Source organism: Pelobates fuscus, chromosome 13, assembly GCF_036172605.1.
Source record: "Pelobates fuscus isolate aPelFus1 chromosome 13, aPelFus1.pri, whole genome shotgun sequence".
Classification (NCBI taxonomy): domain Eukaryota; kingdom Metazoa; phylum Chordata; class Amphibia; order Anura; family Pelobatidae; genus Pelobates; species Pelobates fuscus.
In genome coordinates this window covers 44,318,453-44,345,521 of record NC_086329.1, presented here as the reverse complement: position 1 = coordinate 44,345,521, position 27,069 = coordinate 44,318,453, and the positions used below count along the sequence as shown (strand labels likewise).

The 27,069-nt window shown below is 40.3% G+C and overlaps 1 protein-coding gene across 1 annotated transcript; it reads left to right on the top strand.

Annotated features, from left to right (window-relative positions):
- Positions 1 to 1,551: 1,551 nt before the first annotated feature.
- On the top strand, positions 1,552 to 25,738 carry ZC3H14 (zinc finger CCCH-type containing 14). The gene is made up of 17 exons (XM_063439125.1): positions 1,552 to 1,658; positions 3,732 to 3,774; positions 6,544 to 6,658; positions 7,452 to 7,492; positions 10,902 to 11,037; positions 11,458 to 11,872; positions 13,562 to 13,740; positions 15,589 to 15,689; positions 17,313 to 17,459; positions 19,805 to 19,879; positions 20,899 to 21,022; positions 21,428 to 21,645; positions 21,923 to 22,040; positions 23,576 to 23,709; positions 23,809 to 23,894; positions 24,015 to 24,121; positions 25,633 to 25,738. Exons 1-17 carry the CDS (start codon positions 1,623 to 1,625, stop codon positions 25,637 to 25,639), a joined length of 2,082 nt encoding a protein of 693 aa, XP_063295195.1. The 5' UTR covers positions 1,552 to 1,622; the 3' UTR covers positions 25,640 to 25,738.
- Positions 25,739 to 27,069: the final 1,331 nt, after the last annotated feature.

Genomic DNA, 27,069 nt, shown 5'->3' with positions numbered 1-27,069 from the left:
GGCCACTCGAGACACGTAGATGAATACTACATTAGACGAACCCTATGGCAATGATTTTTTATAAGGGCAAATGCCTTTACCTAATGAAACGCTTAAACGGTGACCCAGATTTGCTCGACCACTGCTCTTGTCATTCCAATAACTATCGCTACTTGTTTAAAATTATGCTTGTACCATTGTTAGAACACAATGTCAGATGAGTGATCCTTGTTACTACTGTTACTTATAAGTATGTTGACTTTGAATCACTGTTGTTTATTTTACTGTTACATGATTACTGCTGCACAAATGACAAATAAAAAAATAAAGATTGCCAAAAAAAAATAAAATAAAAAAAATATTTTTTTTCTCTCACTGTACATTAAAAAGTGTCTAAAGAGATCTGGTAAAACAGTCGTCACATCTGGAAATGTGTATCTTTACTTAAGGAGAAGATATCATTTATAACATAATTTTGTTTTTTTTCATTTTGTTAAGATAAATGACTTCATGGGTATAAAATATTTCTCAATAATGAATTATAAATATTATTATTAATTAAAAAAAAAAAAAAAAGGTTGTATAATTTCTCCAGATTAGTTATTTGTGGCTCAATATTCCAGTTTGTTTTTTCCATTCACTGCAATCTATAGCTTAGTAGTATATAAACCCTAATGTGAATTCTAAATATTTTTCCAAAATAGATGAATTGTAAAGAATTTAAAAGTCAGATAGGGTTTATTCACTAAACAATGAATTATAGTGAACCATATTGTAAAACTGAGGCTCAGATAGCCAAGTTGGAGATTTTTCTTGAATCTGCACTTTTTGTTTAATAAATAAATAAATAAATAAGTAAATAAATAAAGGTGGGGGTGGGGTCTGGGCCCGGTGTATTATTCAACCCAGTTCACAATTTGAATTAAAAAATCCATACAGTGTTGTAGTCCAAAGAGCCCCGTATGCAGCCAGATGATTTGATCCCATTTATTACAGGGCCATTCAGACTTTAGTGTTTTCAGAGTTTATTCGCTAACTTCGAATTGCTGTGGAGTGAAATCTGAATGGCAAAATGTAATCCGGAATAGGTCATCGTGAACCTTTCTCTAACTCAGAGGTGCCCAAAAAGTAAATCCCCAGATGTTGTAGAACTACAACTCCCATGATGCTTTGCATGCCCTTTAGAATGACCAGGTACCATGGGAGCTGAAGTTTTAAAACTTTTAGGAACCACTGCTCTAACTCAAGTATAACTGCAAGGGGTTATTTGCTGAGATGAGAACTCAACGTGAATTTCAAATTTAGGGCCAAAATAGCAGTACCGGCAGCATAGCTGAATTAGAGGGTAAAAAAAATCCAGTTTTACTATTTTTACCATAAATTTGTAATTTACTTTGGATTTTCAGGCTGAATTTCATTTCGTTACAATTCGCAGTTTAGTGAGCAGCCCCCTCCCCCAGTCCCTGCCTGAGCTGTATGCCCTGTCTGTACATTGCTCCCCCTGCTCAGTGCCGCGCTCCCCCTCCAGGCCCCCAGGTGTCGCTGTGCGCGCTCTCGCCCCGTGCACGGATATCTACCCGGTGATAGAGCCGTTGTTCACGGGTAGGGGAAGCTGATAGGACACCGTTGCAGCCGTTGGTACCATGGAGATCGGTACCGAGATCAGCCGCAAGATCAGGGTAGGGATATCACTGTGTGTCTGAGGGAGTATGGGGTAAACTAGGAGATCCAAATCAGAGAGGGATTCATCCAGCTGGACCCTGTAATGGGGGCTGCTGGACTCTGTAATGGGGGGGGGGGTAGGGGGGGGCTGCTGGACCCTGTAATGGGGGGGGGGGGGCTGGCTGCTGGACTCTGTAATGGGGGGGTAGGGGGGGCTGCTGGACCCTGTAATGGGGGGGGGGTAGGGGGGGCTGCTGGACCCTGTAATTGGGGGGGGGGGGGCTGCTGGACCCTGTAATGGGGAGTAGGGGGGGGGGGCTGCTGGACCCTGTAATGGGGGGTAGGGGGGGGCTGCTGGACCCTGTAATGGGGGGTAGGGGGGGGCTGCTGGACCCTGTAATGGGGGGTAGGGGGGGGCTGCTGGACCCTGTAATGGGGGGTAGGGGGGGGGGCTGCTGCTGGACCCTGTAATGGGGGGTGGGGGGGGGGGCTGCTGCTGGACCCTGTAATGGGGGGTAGGGGGGGGGGCTGCTGGACCCTGTAATGGGGGGGTAGGGGGGGGGCTGCTGGACCTGTAATGGGGGGTAGGGGGGGGGGCTGCTGGACCCTGTAATGGGGGGCAGGGGGGGCTGCTGGATTTATGGAAGGGATTCAGTCTGATGGCCATGGGGGTGGGTCAAACGGCCTTATGTGGGTGGGGGTTGAGGTCAGCCTGTAGGGCCTGGTAATGGCACACTAATTAATGGGGAATAATCTGGTGGACTATGCTTATGAAGAGGTTTCCCCTTGCTAGAGCCTGTTAATCAAAGGGAGAGGGCTTCAGTCTGCTGGTCCTATTTAATGAATAGGTGGTTACATACAGTCTAAATCATTGTGTGTATGTATAATTGTTGCATATTATATATCTCTAGCCTCTATTGGATATCTGTTAAATGAAATGTTTGGCAATCCTGGTATTGTACTTTATTTACTTGCAGTATAGTGCTACCTTCTTTATAAATGGGACATTACCAACACTAAGGGGTCATTACGGTGAAAGAATACCAACGTGTTGTTATTCCTCCACAGAGTTATTCACTAATGAGAATTTTTTAGGAATTCAAAGAGCGGCCCCCCCCCCCCCCCCCCCCCCCCCCCAAAAAAAAAACCCAAATGTAATAAAATACAGTATATGCTAAAGATAAAATCTTTATGATATACTCACATGTTGGGATTTCTCTGTTATTCTAACGCAGTCAAAATATATTAGGGACTACGTTTGTCTTGCATGTTTTCCCTCTGCTCTGCCATTAGGTTTTGTCACTAGTGGCGGGTGGGTTGGTGGTGGGGATGCATTTTGCCACTGATTTACATTTTTTTTTTTTTTTAAACTTAGGTGTTCATTGTGCCTCTATATTATTTTGTTGAAACCGTTACCCTAATCCTGCCTATTTTTTTTTTTATATGATTGGCACTGATGTGGGCACTGCACTGAGCAGAGCAATATACCCGTCATTATGCCAGCAAGTCGGATATGAGTTACTTAAAGCTAGTAAGAAGATCCAGCTAGAAGAGTATCAGTGTATGTGTTTTTGCTTCCTGCTCGAATGGAACAAGACAGGCAATGCCTCATGGTTGTTTTTATAACTATGTTCCTACCCATAAGACAGTCACATCTATGGCTTAATTGGACGGCCACATGGTCAATTGTGCATCTATTGCATGGCTGTGCACTTGACTTAATAAACACTGTCAGTAGTGCGTGTGAAGTCCATTTTTCAGAAGGGTCCAAAAATATTTTGGCTATACACTGTTTATCAAAGACTATGTGTAAAGGCAAAGGTGAGATTTACTTATCAGCAGCTAAATGGGGTTTTTAACACTATACGGTCAGAAATACATGTATGTGTCCCTAACCCTATAGTGTTCCTTTAAGTGAATAAAAAAACGTATTGTATCTTAAAGGCAGATGGCTGAAATGATAACTTTAAAGTGTAGCTTATATTTGCTTCCCTATTGGGCTGTGTTGGTTCATATATGTGAGCCTGTGGAGATATATATTATATATAACTTTTTATTTATTGATTTCTGTTTTGCTCTTTTATTTACAGACTGCTATTAAAGGCAAACTTCAGGAGCTCGGAGCATATGTTGGTATGTATGAACATTTTCTGCACCTGGTCCTTGTCAATTCATTTCCTTAATTTACAACTTTCAGTGAGCTCACTCTGTTGGTGACGTGACAATAGTTTAATGTACTCTGTATACATGGTGTATTTGTTTAGCCATTGATTTCAAAAGGCAGATCATGATTTTAAAGGGACACTATCCTATCATTAATTGGAGCGTAACAGAGGTACTTGTGACAAACTGGACTTCGTCACGGGTTCTTTGGAGGGGCATACATGCCAGCCTCTTGCCCTGTGACTATGTTAAATCCTGGTTAAAACCACTGTGTGTGCCTTTTTGGACTTGTATGGCCACAATTCGAACTTTCGAAGTGGCACTTTGAACTCTCGAAGTCATTTGAAGTGCCATTCAACCATGCGGTGGTGCCATCTTGTTCGCATGGACCAAAACCGCGAATAGACTTAGCCGTGAATGCCCTGGAACAATTTTCAACATGAAAACCTCGTGGTTCCCGGTCGGTTCTCCAGCTGCACTTTTTTCGGCTATGTTCGGCTATTTTCGGCTATGGGACCATGCCTGCGATCGGTAAAACATGACTTCCATAAAATTTCTGAACCCCTGAACTGAGCTGGGTGATTTTTTGGATATGTTGGTCACCCAGACTAGGGCTACCAGGGGATGTAAGATTTGTGAGGATATTGTGTGTTTTGGGGTTTTGTAAAATATGTTCTTTTTCACTTGGAGATAATTGAGTTGATACAGTAACTAACTCAATTATCTCTCAAGCAATGGGGAGGGATTGTATGACGTGTGGGAGTGCCCTAGATTGTAACTCTATTCTCATTTGCTTAAGTTTGTGTCACTGTCCCCAACAAGGTCCATGTGTGCGTACCCCTTGCATGGGGATTGTCATAAAAGGCCAGTGTGGCACCATTTAAATTGAGTTCCTGCTTAACCCTCAACACGTAGCCTCGTCTTGTGCTTGTAGGGAACCTGCTTCACAGCTATATCACTAGCTCTTATAAGAGCTTCACAGCTATACTCTCTTGGAGGAGAGGCCTTCCCACTGAGTCCCTGGATCCAGGAGTTTGGTCCGGGACAGGAAGGGACGGCGAGACCCCAACCAAGCTGCGGTGGTTCGTGGGGTCTACGATGCTTATGGTGTCCGGTGAAGTGCTTATGATCCTCCGTGTCCGCTAGGAAGCATCAATTGGCAGGGGTACCCTGTCAGGGTGCCAGGCGGTCCATCACAGTACTGATGGTGGCCTCGTAATGCAATTTTAATCAATCCCTGTACGCCATGATTCTGCGCTAGGAAGGACCACTTGTTAGAGTGTGCGTGTCATTTCACAGACACTAAAAAGCCAAAGAATTGGTGATCTCTGGATCCCCAGCTCAGGTGAAACGAAAAATGTACTATAAAATTTACAGAAACACGTGTTAGGGGGAAATGCCATGTCTGGCGTAAAAAAAGTGTGTTGCCGTTTTTAGACTTGAGAAAAGTTTTAGACTTGAGAGATGGCGGATCTTCTAAAGCTTGTTATTCAATTATATCGATTATAGCACATAATACCCCTGCTAACAAAGATAACGATGTTCTAAAAGGGACACTACAGTCACCAGAACTACTACAGTGCTAGAAATACAACGCTTTATTACATACATTATTTATCATTATTCTATTATTCAACAGTTTGTTTTATTTAATTTCATGTCTTCTTGAATTGATTTCCATGTGTGGTGGTTTGATTAGGGTGTCCAATTCACTTTCTTTTGGGTCATAGAGGGTTAATGTTTCACCCCAATTAACTAACCGTTTGTATGTACATTTAAATATCCCAGCAGTATGCTAGCACATCATGCCTAGTACTAAGTGCCATGTGGCATGAAATGCGTTCGGTGCTTGTCCTGGGAATCTTTTGATGTATGTTGCTGTCCTTATTTCTTTCCTCTTTTTTTTAATTTTTTTTATTTTTTCCCTTGCATACCTCTAATAAGCTTTATTGAATCCATGAAACGTGGACAATTTCCATTAAGGGCATCATTATCCGTGTTACCAGGCGTATACAACCTTGTGCTATAATTGTATTCATAAGGATTGACCACCCGGGCTCCACTACTTGTGAATCTAAGTTTTTGTGCACAGTCTCATTATTTATATAATTTTATTTTGCTCTTAATTGGATCACAGGATTTTCTTTTTCTGGAGTCCTATTTGTGTTTAGTCCATTGTATTGGCCCATTAAAAAAAGTAATACAGAATACTGCAATACTCTTATCTGGCATCTTCATTACTGTGCTAATATGATTGTCTCTAAAACCTTATTATGCAGATACGTCTGTCTTGTATAATAATAATCATCAAGCTTTGATCATTATCAGTTTAGAGCATGTTTCCCCAAACTCCGTCCCTCCAGATGTTGCTGAACTACAACTCCCATGATTCTATGAATGAAATGGATAGGCCGAGAATCATGGGAGTTGTAGTTCAGCAACATCTTGATGGCCGGAGTTTGGGGAAGCCTGATTTAGAGACTAGTAGCTAATTTTGGAGTAAGTAATGGTTTACATCTCTAGTGTTGTGTACTCAGAAAAATTATGCAAAGATGCTAATGGACTAGATAGGACATTATGTGTTGATCAATTATAGAGCAAAGTTCTAAAACTAGAATTAAATGTCCCAGCTGATGGCTTCTAGAACGTTGGCCCAGAATTGCTCTTTTATATTGAAATGTCAGTGTGTAATAATTATGTCTTTGGCAAATAACACTTCAATTTTCTTTTTTGTATTAGATGAAGAGCTTCCTGATTATATTATGGTCATGGTTGCCAACAAGAAGAGTCAGGAGCAGATGACCGATGACCTGTCTCTGTTCCTTGGGAACAATACAGCCCGATTCACCACATGGTATGTGCCAGCTTTAACAATCATGTTAGTGGAGAGGGGAGTGGGCATTGAGCGAGGCAAGAGAAAGAAGTTTATATTACCTGCACCTGCTTGGTAGGAGAGAAGCCAGCTGGGAATGTGGAGGCTCTTGGACCGGAGCCTACGCCAGTGATGTGAAGCACACCTGGATTTATGTGTTACGGCAGGGATCACTAAAATTGGAAGGGGCACTGCAAAAACACCACACAATCATTCTGCACAAAAACTTCTGTATTTATGAACTCACAATGACACTTTACACATCTACCCCTGTATTCACTAACTTTCTACACAAATACACCCCTACATTCACGCATGTTGACACTCCATGCCAGGCGTCCCCAAACTCTGGCCCTCCACATGTTGCTGAACTACAATTCCCATGATTCTCAGCCTATCCATTTCATTCATAGAATCATGGGAGTTGTAGTTCAGCAACATCTGGAGGGCCGGAGTTTGGGGAAGCCTGCTTCAAACTGTAGAGCAAATTTTAATCAAAATTGTCATTTACTGTGTGGGACCTTAAAGTGTTAGTCCAAGTACCATGACCACTTCATAGGCGGCTCTGAGCTTGACAGAATGGTTTGCCCCATTACCAAGGAATGGCACCAAAGTACTCCTGCGATCATAACCACTACAGTGGCTGGTTGTGCTTATGTTTCGTGGAGTAACACTACATTATAGTGCAGTGAGCGTGCTCATTCTCCAGTGCACTTGTTTGTATCATTTTAAATGTGGCTTCTGCGGAAATTAATATATTTTTATCCCTTTATAGGCTGCAGGGAGTTCTCGATAAGCTACGTTCACTCACACCTGGTAAGTGCCCATACACCTTGCAGTTTTACTTACAAGAAGGAAGATCTGTGTAGGCGGAAACATTGCACGTTATGTTGTGAGAACATGTTTTGAATACTAGAGAGCCTTCCACAAATTGTCACTATTGGCTGCAAATAATGCACATAGGTATTTAATATCTATCTAGGCTCATAATGTCCACTCACCACTACCCTTTGATGAGGGAACCTTTAACGCTGACGAGTAGAAATGGTTATATTTCTAAAACTAAAGGTAAAATTGCTAGAGCAATCATGATCAATTTTTGGAAAGCCAATGTAATGCTGACAGTGAAATGGTCCATTCACTCCTCCCCTCCATGACTATGACACATTGAGACTTCCTTTACTATTTGAACGCACCGGATGAGCAGATATTGTCAGCAAACTTGCAGGCATGCCAGTAACGACTTCTAGCGGAGAGAGAAATTTGTCCTCTGCAGCAGTGTTACCTTCATGGAGAAGTACCCCTGCAGCTCTAAAATCAATTCCTAAGTATCCCTACCTCGAAAGTAATTTCTATTGATTTAAATTCCAAATGAAACGTGTAGACACTGATATTTATGTTATGCCTGTTTAAAGGTAGTAAAGAAAATATGTTTTTAAATATATATGACGTAGTATAAATATTGTGTGTGAACTATTATTCTGTAGTATAAATGTCACAAAATGAAAATGTAATATATAATAGTTACACACCGATAATACTGACACAATTACACACAGAGAACACTGACACACACACATTTATACACAGAGGACACTAACATGCACACATTTATACACAGAGGACACTGACACAATTACACACAGAGAACACTGACACACACACATTTATACACAGAGGACACTAACATGCACACATTTTATACACAGAGGACACTGACACATTTATAGACGGAGGACACTGACACACATTTATAGACGGAGGACACTGACACACATTTATAGACGGAGGACACTGACACACATTTATAGACGGAGGACACTGACACACATTTATAGACGGAGGACACTGACACACATTTATAGACGGAGGACACTGACACACATTTATAGACGGAGGACACTGACACACATTTATAGACGGAGGACACTGACACACATTTATAGACGGAGGACACTGACACACATTTATAGACGGAGGACACTGACACACATTTATAGACGGAGGACACTGACACACATTTATAGACGGAGGACACTGACACACATTTATAGACGGAGGACACTGACACACATTTATAGACGGAGGACACTGACACACATTTATAGACGGAGGACACTGACACACATTTATAGACGGAGGACACTGACACACATTTATAGACGGAGGACACTGACACACATTTATAGACGGAGGACACTGACACACATTTATAGACGGAGGACACTGACACACATTTATAGACGGAGGACACTGACACACATTTATAGACGGAGGACACTGACACACATTTATAGACGGAGGACACTGACACACATTTATAGACGGAGGACACTGACACACATTTATAGACGGAGGACACTGACACACATTTATAGACGGAGGACACTGACACACATTTATAGACGGAGGACACTGACACACATTTATAGACGGAGGACACTGACACGCATTTATAGACGGAGGACACTGACACACATTTATAGACGGAGGACACTGACACACACACGCATTTATAGACGGAGGACACTGACACACATTTATAGACGGAGGACACTGACACACACACACACACACGCATTTATACACGGAGGACACTGACACACACACACACACACATTTATACACAGAGGACACTGACACACACACACACACACACACATTTATACACAGAGGACACTGACACACACACACACACACACACATTTATACACAGAGGACACTGACACACACACACACACACATTTACAAATAATAATTTACAAAAAATGGGAGAGCTGGGGTCTAGTGTGGGGCTTGTGTAATCTTCATGATCTTCCAGCACTGCTCCCTCATGCGCTGTTTAGTGATCACTGCAGAGTGCGTGAGAGAGCAGGGCTGGAAGATAATGAAGATTACCTTGGGGTGCATGTATCCGGTTGAGACATAAGGGGAACTTCCACTATAGCTATATCTATAGACTGGACTGTGGTGTCCAGTGGATCTATGGAAGTAACAAACCATTCTAAACTGTCTGACTCCACGCTGTGTAATGGCACCAGGTGATTCTTGGCACCACTAGCGCGCACTATAGTGGTTATGGTGTTTAGAATACCCCTTTACTCCTTATACATTTTTAGCCGTACTGCCCCGCTACAGTCTGTAATGAATGCTGCAGCTAGACTGATTTTCCTATCCAGTCGGTCCTCTCACACCTCGCCCCTCTGCCAGTCCTTACATTGGCTCCCTGTATCCTATCGGAGTCAATTCAAAGTGCTAACCCATACATTTAAAGCACTGAACAATTCCAGCCCCTCTTATATCTCTTCACTGATCCAGAGGTATGCCCCTCCTCGTACCCTCCGCTCTGCCCGCGACCACCTCCTGACCGCTGCTCGCACCCGTACGGCCAACTCGCGCTTGCAGGACCTCTCACGGGCGGCTCCTCTCCTTTGGAATAACTTGCCTACTGCCATCAGACTCTCCCCTAGTCTTCAATCATTTAAGAAGGGCCTTAAAACCCATCTCTTCAGGAAAGCGTATGGCCTCCCAGAGTAATCTCTCCCTTACATACCTGTCTCTTGCTCTCTCCTATGGGATAGTGCTTTGCTCTCTCCTCCAGCTCTGCTTCACTCCTACTTGATATTTCCTATCCTAATGTTTCTAATACCCCACCTCCTATAGACTGTAAGCTCATTTGAGCAGGGTTCTCTTCAACCTATTGTTCCTGTAAGTTTTCTTGTAATTGTCTTATTTATTGTTACATCCCCCCTCTCAAAATATTGTAAAGCGCTACGGAATCTGTTGGCGCTATATAAATGGCAATAATAATAATAATAATAATAATAATAATAACCATTCTACAATTCCAGTGATTGCTTCACATACGCAGTGCTTTCAGGAAACATTCCCCCACCAGTAACTTCCCTGTGCCACATTTTGCATACATTTTAACATATGAGACCAAGTAATCCGTAGGCAACCTTCAGCACTTCAGATGTTGTAGACTACACGTCCTCAATGCTTTGCCAACATTATTGCTGTAGGAGCAATGCCTACTTTGTCTAGTTTATGTACAATTCTATTTTAATGAAGACCTCCGTAACCGTACTGCTTTTATTGATTTGAAAATGCATACTTCTTGACTAAATACTTTGTGGACCTAATCACATTTGTTTAACAATTTGTTGTCTCATGTAGACTGCTTGTGCTATTCTGTTTACTGATTACATTTATTGGAATACAGGAACCAACAACCTGAAGACTTCCGAGGCCATCATCTTTGAGAGTGCCATGCCTCCACTGATGAGTTTTACCCAGAGCCTAGGTGATGGGATCAGAGATACTATGCCACTTGTGGCCTCTAGCACTCAAAATGAAAGGTACGCATACGGTTTCCTGGCTCTTTAGTCGAAATAAGGTTTTCAGAAATTAATTTCTTCAGACAAATCCAGATTGTTTAACCCATTAATCAAATGTCTGATGTGGCTTTGTAAGTCATTTTAACCCTTTAAAACTGGGAACTATAACAATACCACCACCCCTCCAACCCCATACCAAGAGTCTGTGACTGCCATCTACTGACTGTTTTTAGTATGACAGGGATATCTCCTCCAGCATGCTACCTCTGCCGATCAATGTAATTGGTGCAGAGAAGCTGGTAAAGCCCAGCACAATCATAATCAACTGGTGGAATGCAGAGTGGATTAAGTTTATATTTTGCATACATTTTTTTTTTTTTCTTTTTCATAAGTTATTAAATTTAATTGATTTTATTTTTCTGTTTTGTTGCTTTCTGATAGTGTTTTAGCTGCCCGTCTGACTTCTGCTGTAAAGCCTCTCTGTGATATGTCTCAGTCGGAGGCAGTCATTGATATAAAACTGGATGTGGATGACCCTTTTAATGATGACATCACCTATGTAGTGGAAAGTGAACTGTATTCCCATAAGAGACCACCTGCAGTTTCCAGCTTCAGAACTTTTAGGCCAACCGCCGAGCTGTATAAACCCCCAGGCAGTGGTCAGCCTGTGTACCATGCTACCGATGGCCACATCAGCTTACACAGACAAACTCAGAATGCCCAGTCTTCAGGGAGACCCATCACCGTTCACACTAGCAGGGCGAATAGTCCGCTTCGCTTGCCGCGTGATCTAAGTGGCGTGCCAGAGACCTACAGGGCTGCATTCCATGCTTCCTCAAATAGACTATCTCAAGAGGTGAGTATATAAACTGCTAATTCATTAGTTTGTCTGCACTTACCAGCTTTACTTTGGGAACTGCCATGCTTTGGGTTTTCCAAAGTGTTTGTCTATATTTGTTGATGGTTGTCAGGGGTGTGGAAATAAAATAATCTGCTTGTCCAAGGGATTAAGGTGGTAGCCCAATCTACTTATCTTGACACATAATACAACTATTCCCCAATGCTGTAGTTATAACATTTTACCTTGGTTTTTTCATTCAGATTTAATTTGCAAAAATTTGTAGTTTGGTGAATACTTCTGATTGTCTCGCCCTTTGATCCCCTAGTAATCTTTTCCCTCTGTCGTCCCCTCCCATAGTGTGCATGTCTGTAATGGCTGTGTGCGCCCGTGCATCAGGTGATATGAATTCCACTTCCCTGGATGTTTAGCATCTTCATGTGTTAGAAGTGTTTATAACTTTAAAGCTGCCACTAGTGGAAGCATGAAAATGCTAACTTGTGTGTTGTACGTTAAAGGGACACTGTAGGCACCCAGACTACTTCAGCTTATTGAAGTAGTCTGGGGGCTGTGACCCTTTTGCAAATAGTGCTGCAATGTTAAACATGTTTACATTGCAGTTCTAAGTCTGCCCTCTGTGTCTGTCTACCAGACAGCCACTGAGGGCGCTTCCAGAATCTTAACAGACTTTTGGTCCGTTATCTGATGCTGGACGTCCTCATGGACCTCCAGCGTCAGATTTTCCCCATAGGAAAGCATTGAATGATTTTTTTTTTGGCCACTGAGCTTCACCACACTGGTAAACAAGTGGTAAATTTCAGCTTTGACTGGATAAAATGAGAACTCCTCTGGCAGACTCACAACCCTACATAACTGGCTGTAATGCGCTGGATGAGAATATACAGATTAAAAGGGGTAGGCAACCATCAGCACTTCAAATGTTATGGACTACATCTCCCTCAATGCTCTTTCAGCCATAATGCTGGCAAAGCATCAAGGGAGATGTAGTCCAAAACATCTGGAGTGACAAGGGCTGCCTACCCCTACATAAGGATCCCACTAAACACTTCTAACTTGACTGGAATTTGAAACTTCATTTGAATAGTAGAATTTGCATTTTGTAGATGAAGGGAAAGCTGTTTAGCAGTAAATCTTGAGTCAGGAACAACACATGTTCTGATACCTGAAGAAAATCAGAGCACATATAACATATGGAAGGTGATGCATTAAATGTCCTATTTTGATCTTAAGTTTCAAACTCCCCTTGAATTCTGATCATTCTCACTTTAGTGAATAACTCTGTTTTTCAGTCAAAAACCTATGTTGGTGATGTTCTCCCACCCCAGATCACAATCAGATTGGAAGCTCTGACTCGCAATCATACTACATCTGTATGGTTAAATTAAATCTGTGCCCCAGTAAACTGATTTTTATTGACTTTTTTTTTTTTTGTTTTAACCCCTGTAAGCGCTTTATAAATTCAAGCTGGCACTCATTGTGTTTGATATATTCCTCTTCACTTTGAAAACCTGTCTACATAGCACAAATACTAAGGGATACACCACCTGTCTAGTCTAGTCATTGGAAAACATCTGTGCTCAGAATTCTTACTGAACGGAAGAATGCAAGATGGCTTCCCGTCCGTTAGGAAACTCACTGTTTCTGTGTATTTGTTCTTCACGTGATATTTTACACTTTATTTTCAAGGAGGAAATTGCAAGGAAGAGAAAAGTTCCTATTGTTAGCTCTGTGGTGAAAATAAAGAAACGGGCAACCGAAGGAGATGATGAGCAGGAAGGAGACGAAGAGGAGGAGGAGGAAGAAGATTATATGTCTCACGCGGGTATTTCCAGCAGCGTATCTGTCCCTGCCAGGCAAGAAAGAAGGTACAATACACTAACGTCTGCCGTTTGCATCTCCCTTACAGTATGGTGGTAGGAATACAAATATGTATCCCTGACGCTGTAGTCCTGAAGTGGGTGTTTAGGTTACAGGGCCTCCCTTTGGTCTCCAGATAAAAGTTGATTTTACTCGCCTTTTCTCCCTTGCCAAGCTGGTCTCTCTGTGGCTGGCTTCGCCTCCATGGCTGAGATAATCAGTCTTGATGATCTCAGTCAATCCAATGCTTTCACATAGGAAAGCATTGAGAGGCTATTGCACATGCGCAGCAAAACCTCATAGAGATGCATTGAATCCGTTCAGCATCCCCCAGCAGAGCGGGGAGACGCTAAAAGCCAGTGCTGCAGATTAGGAAGCACCTCTAGTGGCCGTCTGAGCGACTGCTTCTAGAGGTGTTACTAGGCACCAAGTTAAACACTACCTTTTCTCAGAAAAGGCAGTGTTTACACTGAAAAGCCCACAGGGACATGCTGTAGACACCAGAATCACTACAAGTTGTAGTGGTTCTGGTGACTATAGTGTCCCTTTAATGACCTGTGATAGAGGTATTTGGCTGCAGCTGCAATGGTCTATGAGGTCCTACTTGCAGTAGTATTTGCACATAACATTTTGAATAACAAATCTTTACGTCCATTGTCATGGCGATCACCTGACAATGTCAAGCGGAAAGCAAACCGATTGTGTTTTGTGATTCATTTTTTTACTGAGAGAGGATATGGTGTAAAAGGCAGTAAAAATATTGTACAAAAAAGGAGCTATCTAAAATATTCACTTACACTCTGGAAGCAGCATACAATACAAATGATTACAATGAGAGCAGACCCCTATCACTCCAAATATATATGTACGTTATTCCAAATAATTGAATGTCCTACTCACAAAGTCCATTCCATTTGTATGGAGATAGATGCCCTAATGTACTTGCTTTTATAAGCCTCAGGTTCCTATTGAGAGAAGCTCTCTGCAACCTGATATTTAATACAAAAGACTTGGTCTTTGGTAGAAGGATGTATTATATTTTAGTTGGTGAAGTCCCATATCCAAGATGGCATCTGCGAGTTAGGAATAAGTGCTAGTGTTCCAGATTATAGTACTAAAATTATACAGGTTTCTGGGAACTGAATCACTGAACGTATTTATCCAGTTCGACCTTGCTACACATTCCTTTTAGATCTCTGTGTAATGCTCCACACATATATATGCTATATTTGTATTGTGTGTGAAACGGAAGTTGTTCTATTAAAACCACGGTAAAATGCATACATATATCTGTTAATATTCTGCATGGCAATTATTTGATGTCAGATATCCCAATTCTATAATTGTAAAGCGCTACGGAGTATGTTGGTGCTAGATTAACGAAGATGATGATAAAAAAAAAACCTTAATGAATCTATAAAATAATAAACCCTCAATTAGTCTTGCAATATACTAATGAAATAACTTGGCAAAATGTAAGCTAATGCATATCAAATATAAACAAATGGTCCTTATTACAATATTCAAATCTAAGACCCAAAATACCTGTTCACATAAATAAAAATGTTTGAGGGGAAAACTGCTTTCCAATGTTCTAAGCTGCCTTCTGCTTGACATTATCTTCGTCATGTCATGGTGCCTCTGGTGCCGTATACCCATGTGTACACTTTGCATTTTGTCCATCTGTGCTGCATTTGTTTCAGAGATTGTATTAAATAACTATAGAATGTCCTTCCATCATCTGATAGCTCTGTGTCCCTCTCTTTCCAAATCTACTTTCCTGTGTTAAATAATAGATAGGTTTCTATCACTGTAACTTGAGATGTATATTTAATATATATTTGCCTTCTTTTCAGGCCGACACTTCCTCCTTCAAAACAGGCAAACAAGAATCTCATTCTAAAGGCCATTTCAGAAGCCCAGGAGTCAGTGACGAAAACCACCAATTATTCCATAGGTAACTTATGCAAAATCTCGATCTATATCTTTCTTTATTTTATTACATTTACGTTTTAAAGGTACATGGTCTGTCTTTCTCTTCTTGTCTTTGTCCCAGCAAAGCTTAAAAGAACACTCCAGGCATTAACACACCATAAGTGCATTTGATAATGCTCCTATTTAACTGTGTAAGCGCCATTCACTTTCCTTTCTTTTGTGCATTTGATAAGCTTTGCTGTATTTTTTTCTTCACACTCAAATCTTTTAGTTTTGCTAAAACACAAAAAAATAAACTACTTTTTTTTTTCTCTCTCCATATTTCTGCATTGTAACTTCCCCTCTTTTCACGTAGCAACTTTTTATTAAATGCACTCCTGAGCATGTACACGACTCGGCCAATGAGGGAATAATGTGCGTTGAGCTACAGGCATGACTCTGCCCGACAGCCAATCACTGTTTTTCTATGATCTGTCCATATCCCCTTAGCATGGCTTTGATATGCTATACAGATAATAAGAGGGCAATGATTGGCTGCGGTGCATGTCATCAGTTCTGCTCATACTGATCCCTAGTTGGCTGAGCTTCACGGTTTACCTTCATATCAGGAAGACCATTGCAGTAAAGGGGCAGTGTAGGTAGATATGGTGGTTTCTGCTGCAGACAATTGCAATGTATTTTTTATTGTTGCAAATAATTGAAGATGGGAAAAAAAACTTAAAGGAACCCTATCAGAAAAAGGAGTTCTGCCCCCTCCCCCTATCACTTACTTTAGGAGTGAAGTTTAGATTAGTGCTGCAAAAATGTTTTTCATTTTTTTTTTTTAAGTTCTTTATATTCTGCTTTCTATATTTTTTTATTATGCATTCTAATTGATAATATTAAAAGAACACTTATAGCATTAGAAATACAAATGTGTATTCTTAATGCTATAGGTTTAGGTGACCAGGCCCCACTGGCGATTTTTATCTACCCTTTCTCCCTCGTAACACTGATCTCAGGCATTGCACTCTGCCTCTGTGTGAGATTATCAAGATCGATGATCTCAGCCTATTGGGAAGCAAGGGTGCATGCGCTGCAAGCCACTGATGGTCTCTCTGAAACCTTGTGGGTATCTCTCTCTTCTGTCAACCGTTATTAGGAGACGTAAAGTGCTGCAGAATAAGCTGGCGCTATATAAATAATAATAATTACACGGTCAACAAAGTATTTTTTATATATGCTTTCCTTTTTTTTTTTTTTTTTTTCTTTTTTTTTTTTTAAATGTATTTTTTGATATGTGACTTGACTATATGAGAATATTGACATTTATAGTTCTTGAGTTTACTTTGAACTGCCTGTTTTGGGCTAGATTAGGGAACCTAATATGTAATACTTGCTTTTATTTTAATTACATGCAATAAAGATTATTATTATTTTTGCACTTGATGTGCATTGGTATTTTTTTCACATTGTAGTTCTTACTTTTGACCACTAAAAAGTGGTCCACCCATTAATATATTACATATTTGTACAAAGTTGTATGCTCCTATACATATCAGAATATCATGAGGATAACATGCAGAATACACACTTGCTTTTATTAATTGTTGCTGTACAATAGGTTAATGTGTTTTTGTTTTTCCCCCTTCTGTGTTCCACAAAGCTACAAAAAAGCAAATGGTACCTGTCGCCCCAAGGACGAGGTTGTTATCTGAGGAAGAGCTCAAATTGTTGAAGAGTCAGCCATCTATGCTATATTACCAGACAGAGATGGAACAAGTGCCAGAGCAGATAGCCGAAACGAGACGAGGTACGGACAGATTGCACAGCACTTATCGTACTTCATTCTAGGATATTAACTATTTAATGCTTCTTTACTTTGCCCTTAAAGGGTAAAGGGGTCAATAGTGAAAAAGGACATGCAACATATGTCCGCTGTAGAGACTTGTAGTACTTCCACACCATCATTAATTAGAGTCTGTATGCTACACGTAATTAATGACAGTCGTCATCCTCAGCTACAATAATTGCAAACAGGAGCTACATACCATTCCAGCAAGGGAAGGAGTCTGTATGTTACATGTAAAATAGCACATGGCCTGTTGGAACATCACTAGGGCATTTTACTTAACTGTGAACGGAGGACAACAGGACGTTGCAAATATTAAAGCAAAATAGCCAAGTTAGAAAACCAGATGAATTTGATAACTTCTCTGTTTTGGCTATTTTGAATTTCACAATTGTTCCACAATTCCCAGTTTATTGATTTCTCTTTATGTTGCATAGCTGTGTGTGTGTGCGCGCGCGCATCGTTGTACCCCCACATTGCCATGGGTGGCATCCCACAATTAAATCCTCACAGAGTTCTGCATTTAAGACCTTAATGCCATTCTCCATCAAAGGGATTTAAAATCCTTTGTTCAAACACAAAATTATATTTGGACATCATGTGCAGTGGGGCACAAAAAGGCAGACACTAATGTGTTTTGTGCTGTTCAAGGCACTTTCTCAGATGGTATTGTTAGCATCTGCCACAGCACTATTCAATGTTGGCATTCACTGATGCTTAGCGAGCGCTGTCCATTGTGGGATACACTCATGCACCCACTCCCTGCAACTGCTAAGGTGTTTAAAGTTCAAATTATAGGGCCGGAATCGACGAATTTGCTTTGAATCGAAGAGGCAGCTAAAAATGTTAGGAGCCAAGTTTTCTTTTGTTTGTTTGTTTAAAATTAACGAAACTTTATTTTTAGTGATAAAAATAAAATTCTTAATTGGACACTATAATCACCAGAACCACCACAGCCTAATGTTGTGGTTTTGGTGTCTATAGCCTGCAGGCTTTTCAATGTAAACATTGGCGAACAGGCAGTGTTTACATTGCTGTCTTGTAACCCCTCTATTGGCAGTCACTCAGCAGACCTGTTCAGCGTATCCACGTGCTGCATGGAGGCGCTGAATGTCCTCCATAGAGAGACACTGATTCAGTGCATCTTAATGCGGAAATGCTGTTTGCCGCGCATGCGCAGTAGCCTCCCAATGCATTTCTACAGGGAAGCATTGGATTGGCTGAAATAATGATTACTTATCTCGGCCATGAAGCTGAGACTGGCATGGCTTGGGATAAAAGGTGAGCAAAAACACCTTTCTCGTGCGATCGGTGCAGGGGGCTGGTTACCTAAACACACAAACACAATCACACTCATGCAGACACACATTTATTCTTTTTAGTTTGAAGGCACCCAGCCTCCCTACCTTTTGTGAGAGCTGGATTGGATCCTTTTCCTGGATTCCAGTGTGGCTGCTGTAATACTCAAGCTTTGCTTTCTCCCACACTGGTTAGTGACGTTGGGGCCAAAAGACAACACCAGCCTGACAAACACCCAGGCACCAGGACAAAATTTCTATTCGCCATGGCGGCCTGACGTCTGGGATTTGTCGAGCCCTGTTATAGGATCGAAATTTGCTAGTAATTGGGCTTTTCTGCTTCATATAGTGTAATTGTGTGCCTTCTTAAAAATAAGCTATAATAACAGGGGCAATAATGAGGGATCTTTACTGGGTATTAAAGGGTTAAGGTTCAATATCACAATTGAATTTATTGGAGTGGGGTAGCAGTGCTGGAGTATTTGAAGTGTAGTTGTTACGTCCATTGAAATGCTTTTCATAATGTTTGCTGTGCTCCAACAACAACTTATAAGTGCCTTACTTGTATTTACAAAAATGTCTCTTAAGATTTAGACATATTGGTCTTTTTTTCCATTTTATTTATTTTTTTAAAATAGTTTGAGAAGTACTTGTTTTATAAGGAGTGTTGAGTAATTTTGGCTAAGATATGGAAAGGGGCAATTCTCTTGTGGGCCATTGGCCCTGTAAAAGTAGCAGGAGGTAAGTTGAGATCTGATGACAGAGCACTGCAGATGTGAGGAAGTATGGAATACTTTTGAAGGGACTTTGCTGGCCCAACACATGTTTTTTGTTTTCGCTCCAGACCTGGACTTGCCTGGCCAATCTTTGATTAGTATATGTACCAACCATCAGACCATTCCACCTATTCCACTGTTTAATTCTCTGCATCCTACTCCATTAAACTGTGTTTTGTTTTTGTTTTTTGTTTTGTTTTTTTTCGTCGTCTTCTCCTGGCCTTTTGCTCAGGGAACCAGCACAGAAAGGATTTGCTTTCCAGGCTTCAGCCGGACCCAGAAGAGGAGGCTATGCTCATAAGACCAGGTTTGTTATTTCTACGTTCGCCAGGCATCTTTTCTTAACATTCTGATTGGAATCTGAACTTAAAATACAAAAATAACTTCATTTTTGAAAGGAGATCTGTGTAGTTTTAAAGCTCTGAGCCTATGGTATACATCTGTTTATACAGAAACGTAACAAGCAAAATAAAGCATTTTAACATCTCTTTATTCCCCTGGCGCACCAGTCTCGCCACTGTTCCTCTTCTGGCTGAGATAATCATTACTGATGATTTCAGCCAATTCAATGCTTCCTCACAGGCAAGTATTGGAGCTAATGGGTATGCACAGCAAATGCTATGTAGTCCCAATCAGCATCTCATCATGGAGATGCATTAAATTGGTGCATATCTATGGGGACCATACAGATGATGTTGAATATCGGTCCTGCAAAGGTTGCAGGACCGCACCAGTTAGGGGTTCCAGTTGCTGTCTGATAGCCACTCAAGGTAGCCTTAGGGACATTGAGACTACTGTTTACAATTGTCAGACTGCATGGACAGACTCCTTGCACTAGAATCATTAGATTAAGCTGTAGTGGTTCTGGTGTATATTGTCCCTTTAAAATTGAAGAATGGGTCACAAAACTAATCTCCTAAACATATTTTAGATCCGTGTTAAAAATTTAAAGGACCACTAAGTCATATGGTTACACCTCCCATTGGCCTGAGTTGAATTGGAGGGCGAGGGTCAGTGGACAACCAGGTTCAGCCCGCTCTCCAGGAGAATATTTCATTCATAAATGGTGGGCAGACTGGTTTGTCCAGAGGTGAGTTGCCTGTTGTACACTGATGCTGCCCATTTGGACGCTAGCTGTAAGTTTCTTTTATTGAGCATTGCACATAATTCTATTCATGCATAATGTTGGAGTGCTTCTTTAAAATGCTGTTTGTATAGTATATTGATTAGGATAGTAGTATAGACATGCTCCTGTGATGTGTGGAATTTCATTCTGAATTATATATAATTATCTAGCTTTTTTTATATATTTTTTTTATTCCATAGAGCCTGTGGATGCAGAGAGACTCAGACCCACAGACAGTAGATCCTTTATTCTTAAAAGGCCAAAACTCTCCAAGGACCCGGCCAACGAGGTCCAGTCCCAGCAAGGGCGTCTTATACAGCCCAGGTAAGAAGTGCGATCTTGGAAACTCTGTGTTGCTATTAAACAAATTTTGGTAACTGAAACATCATATAGATATCATTGTTTTTTGATGGCTAACATCCATTTTTAGCTTGAAAGCCTTCATTTTACCAATTACTATGTACACCACATGCAATAACAGAACACTGATTCCACACGACATGGCTTGGGAACACTCCTGGCAAGACCGGTGCAGAAGGAACTGTGCACACAGTCTGGCCAGAGAGTTGAACTGCTCTCATGAGAACCAAACCATTGTCTAGTTTTATATTACATGGTGTTCCTAGTACCTTCTGAACATTTATTTTCCCAGTTAACTTTGAACAAGGCAATAATCATGTTTTTGGTATTCGTGTATTAATTATCTCTGTGTCTGTTTGTTCTAAACAGGGAAACTTCTTCTGAAAAGCCAGGAAGCCCCAAGTTTATTGTAACTTTAGATGGAGTTCCTAGTCCACCAGGATATGGGTCTGGTCATGAATCTGAGGAAGACAAGATGAGTGTCACAGAGGAATGGGAAACCTACCCGGAGTCCTGCAACCCACTTAGCAGGCCAGAGCAGAAATATACGATGCAGCTGATATCAGAAAATACCCCCAAGACAGGTTGTAAGTGTCCTTGACAATTTGTAGGAACCACCATTAGTGTGGCAACGGCCGAGTGACCATGCATTAATCAATCATGCACATCACAAGCCAATTTTAGCTTTGTATTTCTTCATAAAATGGATCTTCTATTGCCAGCTTATAGTATGTTTGCAAGGGAGCTAACAAATGCATGCCATTATTCAACACATATTGGACAAGTTTTTGACTATTGTATCTTGAGTACTTTGTATGGAACCAGAGTATAGATTTCATAAATATTTGTGTTTTATGTCCTTAGTGTTAATGGACGTAGATGGTATTTCTGCCCTGGAGAAGATGCATGAACGCTGCAGATATTGGCCTGCATGCAAGAATGCAGAGGTCTGTGTTTATCATCACCCAACCGTGCCATGCAAGTAAGTGTCATCTATTTTTTTTTTTTTTTTTTTTTTTTTTTTACTTGATCTTAAAGTAAGTTTGGGTTGGACTTGTTGAAGGTCTTTTAATTGTTTGTATTTATTTATTTTTTTTAAACTTAAAAAAAAACAAAAAAACATTCAGCTGGAAATGGTCTCTTCATTTAACACCCCCCCCCCCCCCCTCCACTCACTAATTTCCTGTGTGTGAATGATCCAATTTCAAACTGTAACAAAAAAAAAATAATAGAAACACCACTTCAAGCGCTCAAAATCCACAGGAGGTCTAATTGGCACAAAACAAAAAGTAACAAACAATAGATAAAGGTCTAACTTTTTCAGACATGGTTAACTGAAGTCACAAGCAGAGAGCATATACATACGGCAACAAGATCTCTCCGTAATATAGTGACAGGTATCTCACAGAGAAGAGATACAACAATAGTGTAATATCACAACAAAGTGGAATATTCTATTATAAAAGCACTTTCATGAGCTACTGAGAGCTCTGCTGTATTTAGCGTGGACAGTACCATTCCTGTCTAAGGATATATGGTCTTAGCAGTAGTGTTGATTGTCTTCTCCAGACCATCAAGTATGTGAAATCAAGAATAGAAAATACCTGTTCGTACAGTAACTATATGTAGAGTAAAAGTAGGTGGGGATTATACCACCAAAGCTCTACAACACTAGAGAAGGTTCATGCTCTGCTTCATGTAAATAGGATACCTACTTTTACACTATATACTGTACCAGTGGGTATTTTCCATTCTTGTTTCCAAATACTTTACGGTCTGTAGAACATACCATCACTACTGCTGAGACCATATATCCTTAGACAGGGATCATACTGTCCACCCTAAATACAGCAGAGCTCTCAGTTGCTCAGGAAAGTGTGAGTGTGCTTTTAGAATATCAGTATACACCACTTTCTTATATTACACTATTATTGTATTTTTCTCTTTTCTTTTTGAGATATCTAGCACTATATTACAGAAAGAGCTTGTTACCATATGTATGTGTATGCATTCTGCTTGTGACTTCACTTAAGGGTCAAACTTTTTCAGGCGCGGTTATCTATTGTTTGTTTCTTTGTATTGTCACAAGGTTAGGGAATTCCTTGTAGATTTAGTGCTGCCATCTATACAGTGTATATTTGTATTTCTAAACCAGGGGGGATGGTCACACCTAACACATTGCAGACCTACAAGTCCATAAACAGAGTAGTCAGTTTCAAACTGTACTTACCAGTTCAAGGTGACTATTACCAACATTTTGCTACAAGTCACTTCTATGATGGACTAGCTGTTAAAGTGATGGGTGACAAAGGAGTCAATTGATAGTTCATGAATTTCTATTTTGTTTGGAAGATGAATAACACGAATGTCTGCCACCCACACTAACCTCTTGGTGACTGGATACCAATAGAAGACGAGCAGAGAGGGTGCGAATGCCACAATTGTTTCCAATGTAAAATCTACACTCATTTCAGTTTAGTTTTTGTTTTTAAACTCCCTCTCTCATTTTTCACACAGGGCTTTTCCTAATTGCCGGTTTGCTGATAAATGTTTCTTCATCCACCCTAATTGTAAATATGATGCAAAGTGTACCAAAGCAGAATGCCCTTACACACACGCCAGCAAGCGTATTGCTGTGCCTCTAAAACCAGGTATAATATCTGTGCTTACATCACTCTTATTACATTGCAAAATTACTGAGGGTGCTTTAAAAACTTTAATAATACTCTTTTAAAAATATTTTTTTACAGGTACACCACCTGCCACCCAAAAACCCCAAACCTGCCGGTTCTTTCCCGTTTGCAAGAACACAGAGTGCACTTACTTTCATCCTAAGGTAACTTCCACTAATACGGACACAGATATTCCAGAATATTGATTGTAATGCTCCACACGGCTGCACATGTGCATTGTTTCTAATTGTTTCATATGGTTTCCTCCCCCTCCCCACTCTCAGCTTTGCAGATTCAATACACAATGCACACGACCAGACTGCAAATTTTACCACCCTTCAGTTGCTGTGCCACCACGCCATGCCTTGACCTGGACACGATCACAGGCCAGGTAAGTCTCGTTAGTTCTGTTTTCTGGTTTGTCTTTTTAATTTAAAAGAAAAAGTTGGTACTCGGATATCTTGATTACCCCTTAAGGACAAAACTTCTGGAATAAAAGGGAATCATGACATGTCATGTGTCCTTAAGGGGTTAAAGCTATAAGTTGCAGCCATGAAAGGGACAGTCCAAGCACCAAAACCACTACATCTTAATATAGTGGGTTTGGTGTACAGATGCTGATCCCTTTTCTTGGATAACGCAGTTATAGAAATGCTATGTTTACATTTGGCGCCACCCTTTGTCAAATGTAAGAAAAATACATACATTCCTACTTTGTCTTATGTTTTAAAGAGAAATAGATCAGACATAAAGAACAGATTCTGCAAGCAGAACCAAAAGACAAGTTTGAGGTGACCGTGCCACTTTTACTGGCTTTCAAACAGGTGGTTCCTTCTATTGTACTTTGCTAAAATTTGAAGTTCCTTGTTACACAGAATGGACACTTCATGCTGGAACGATAACTATTTTGTTTAATAATTTAGACCCTCATTAAAATATACAATATATTTGACCTGTATTACACTGTAAACTGCGATGCTGAAAGTAAATGTATTAATTTTGCGCATGGATGGGCAACCTTCGGCACGCCAGATGTTGTGGACTACATCCCCCATAATGCTCTTATACCCATAATGCTGTCATAGCATCATGGGAGGTGTAGTTCAAAACATCTGGTAGTGCCAAAGGTTGCCCATGCCTGATTTAGCAGGAGAAGTAATTTTATAATTAATTCCTGAGAGCGCAGTATTGTGTTTAAAGTACCCCCATACTCCATAGTGTTGTACATTAAAGTGTTACAAACATGGTGAGCATAAACTAAAACAATCATTCAAACCAAGGGTAACCAAGGGTATGCAACCTGTCTCCAGGTTCTGTGGATTACATCTCCTCTGGTGCTTTACCAGAATTATGGGAGATCCAAAGCCGACCCCTCTTCAAAACAATGGCAGGAATATTGGTGTATTAATGTGTAACAAATTTAGACAAAGTACTTGAGCTGCATTTTGGACCTATCAAATAAATATTTAGTATAGAAATTCTATAGATTGTCAACTCTCAATCTGTCATGTTTCATTATCCATTTATTTTAAATCCTGCAGCTATTTTAGCCCCATCATAATGAGGTATTTTCTGAAGTCAAGAATGATACCCAATATACCCCAAAAAATCTGAAGTGAACTCTACTACTCTTGACTCTCATACTTGTTTAATATAAATACTGTAAAAAAACATAATATGGTTAACGTGAAAAGCAGCTTCCACGAGGGCACACTGTGATATGTATAGATAAATGTTAACAGGAAAATCTCTGTTCCAACCTGATTTTTGTGGGTTTTTTTTTTAGCAGCTGTAAGTTGAGCTACAGTTTTGTACTAAGCAACCTTAATACCATGTATATGTTTTTTTTTTGTTTTGTTTTTAAATACATATTTATATAATTGTGTTTTTTGTTTTTTTTAGTGATTGACTCTGCACATAGAAAGAAACTGGAAAATGGTCCAAATCGCTGGCACGATGGACTTCAGTTGAGTTTGTTTTTTTTTTCGGTGCGCAGACTTTCGGAAGTATACACTGTCATTTTTGGTTGTTTTTATGAATCTTTAGTTTTTATTTAAAAACTATAACAGTTTTTTTTTAATTTTTACTTTTTTTTACTTTGCTGAATGGATAATACCTGAAAAAAGTTAAACATTGAACTGGACAATCCGTACTATTTTCAACCTGTTGTGTGACTGTCCTACACAATACATTCATTTTTTTTCAAAAAAATATAGCTGCTTTGTTATAGTTTGTTTGGAATGAGTCAATGGTCAGATTGTATTACTTGGGGACTTAAGAGATATGTAGAACAATTCTTAAGGTATATTTTATTTACCTTACATGATTGATATACCTGGCAAACTGACTGATATGCTGAGAAAAGAGACATGTTTATCCTTAAATGAACCCTTTAGGGTCAGGAACACAAACCCTATAGTGTTAAACCCACCATTTAGGTGGCTTGCCCCACTCACCTTATTTCCAGCGTTGTGCTGGCCCCTCCCCCGATCCACCTTCTCGATGACATCAGAATTCCCCATTTTTTAGCCAATCCGGGAAATCAGTGGATTAGCTAAAATCGGCTAATCAGCACTTCATCATAGAGATGCATTTCTATGAAGAAAATTCAGCGTCCCCATGCAGAGCGTGGAAACGCTGAACTGCAGTGCTGCCTACTGTGCAGCACTGCCCTAGGAAGCATCTCCAGTGGCCACTTGGAGGTTTCCCTAGGGGCAATGTAAACACCGCCTTTTCTCTGGTAGTAAGTAAGCAGCTCAGAACCAGCAGTGTATTGCTGACACGAGGTAGCAATGTACACATTTCTATATGCTTGGGCAATTTAACTAGTTCAACTGGAAGGTAAAATTATCAGCACTGCAAAACTGACACTTAATATTCACTTGATTAATTACAGCAAGCATCTTTAATTGTCCTTTTGAGCAGATGTTTAAAGTGTGCACCCCTTGCTGTAGATTTGCACTTTTAGATCTTTATTGAATTATTGCCACATCTCAGGTTACAGGAAATTAAGAATGAGTGCACATCCAGCACATGTTCCTCTTTCCTACACTAGCGTGCATTTTATTTTTTTATATAATTCTGTGGCAGTTGCAAATGTCTAGTGTATATAAATATTCCGTAGGAATGAAACTACAAGTAAAGTGTGTTTTATTTTTAACTGCAAATAAAATACTTGATTGATATTCAATGATTCAGTTCTAGCACTAGCTATAATTGGGATGCTTAGAAAATCTAGGTAATGCCCTTAACCCAAACTATGACTGTAGACATTTGTCTTTAACCCCTTAAGGACCAAACTTCTGGAATAAAAGGGAATCATGACGTGTCACACATGTC

Excerpts from the sequence above, each read along its gene's own strand:
- ZC3H14 (XM_063439125.1), top strand. The coding sequence starts at position 1,623 with ATGGAGATCGGTACCGAGATCAGCCGCAAGATCAGG. Across the intron at positions 15,690-17,312 it reads AACCACCAATTATTCCATAG|CTACAAAAAAGCAAATGGTA; the intron begins GTAACTTATGCA and ends TGTTCCACAAAG. Across the intron at positions 19,880-20,898 it reads GGCTATGCTCATAAGACCAG|AGCCTGTGGATGCAGAGAGA; the intron begins GTTTGTTATTTC and ends TTTATTCCATAG.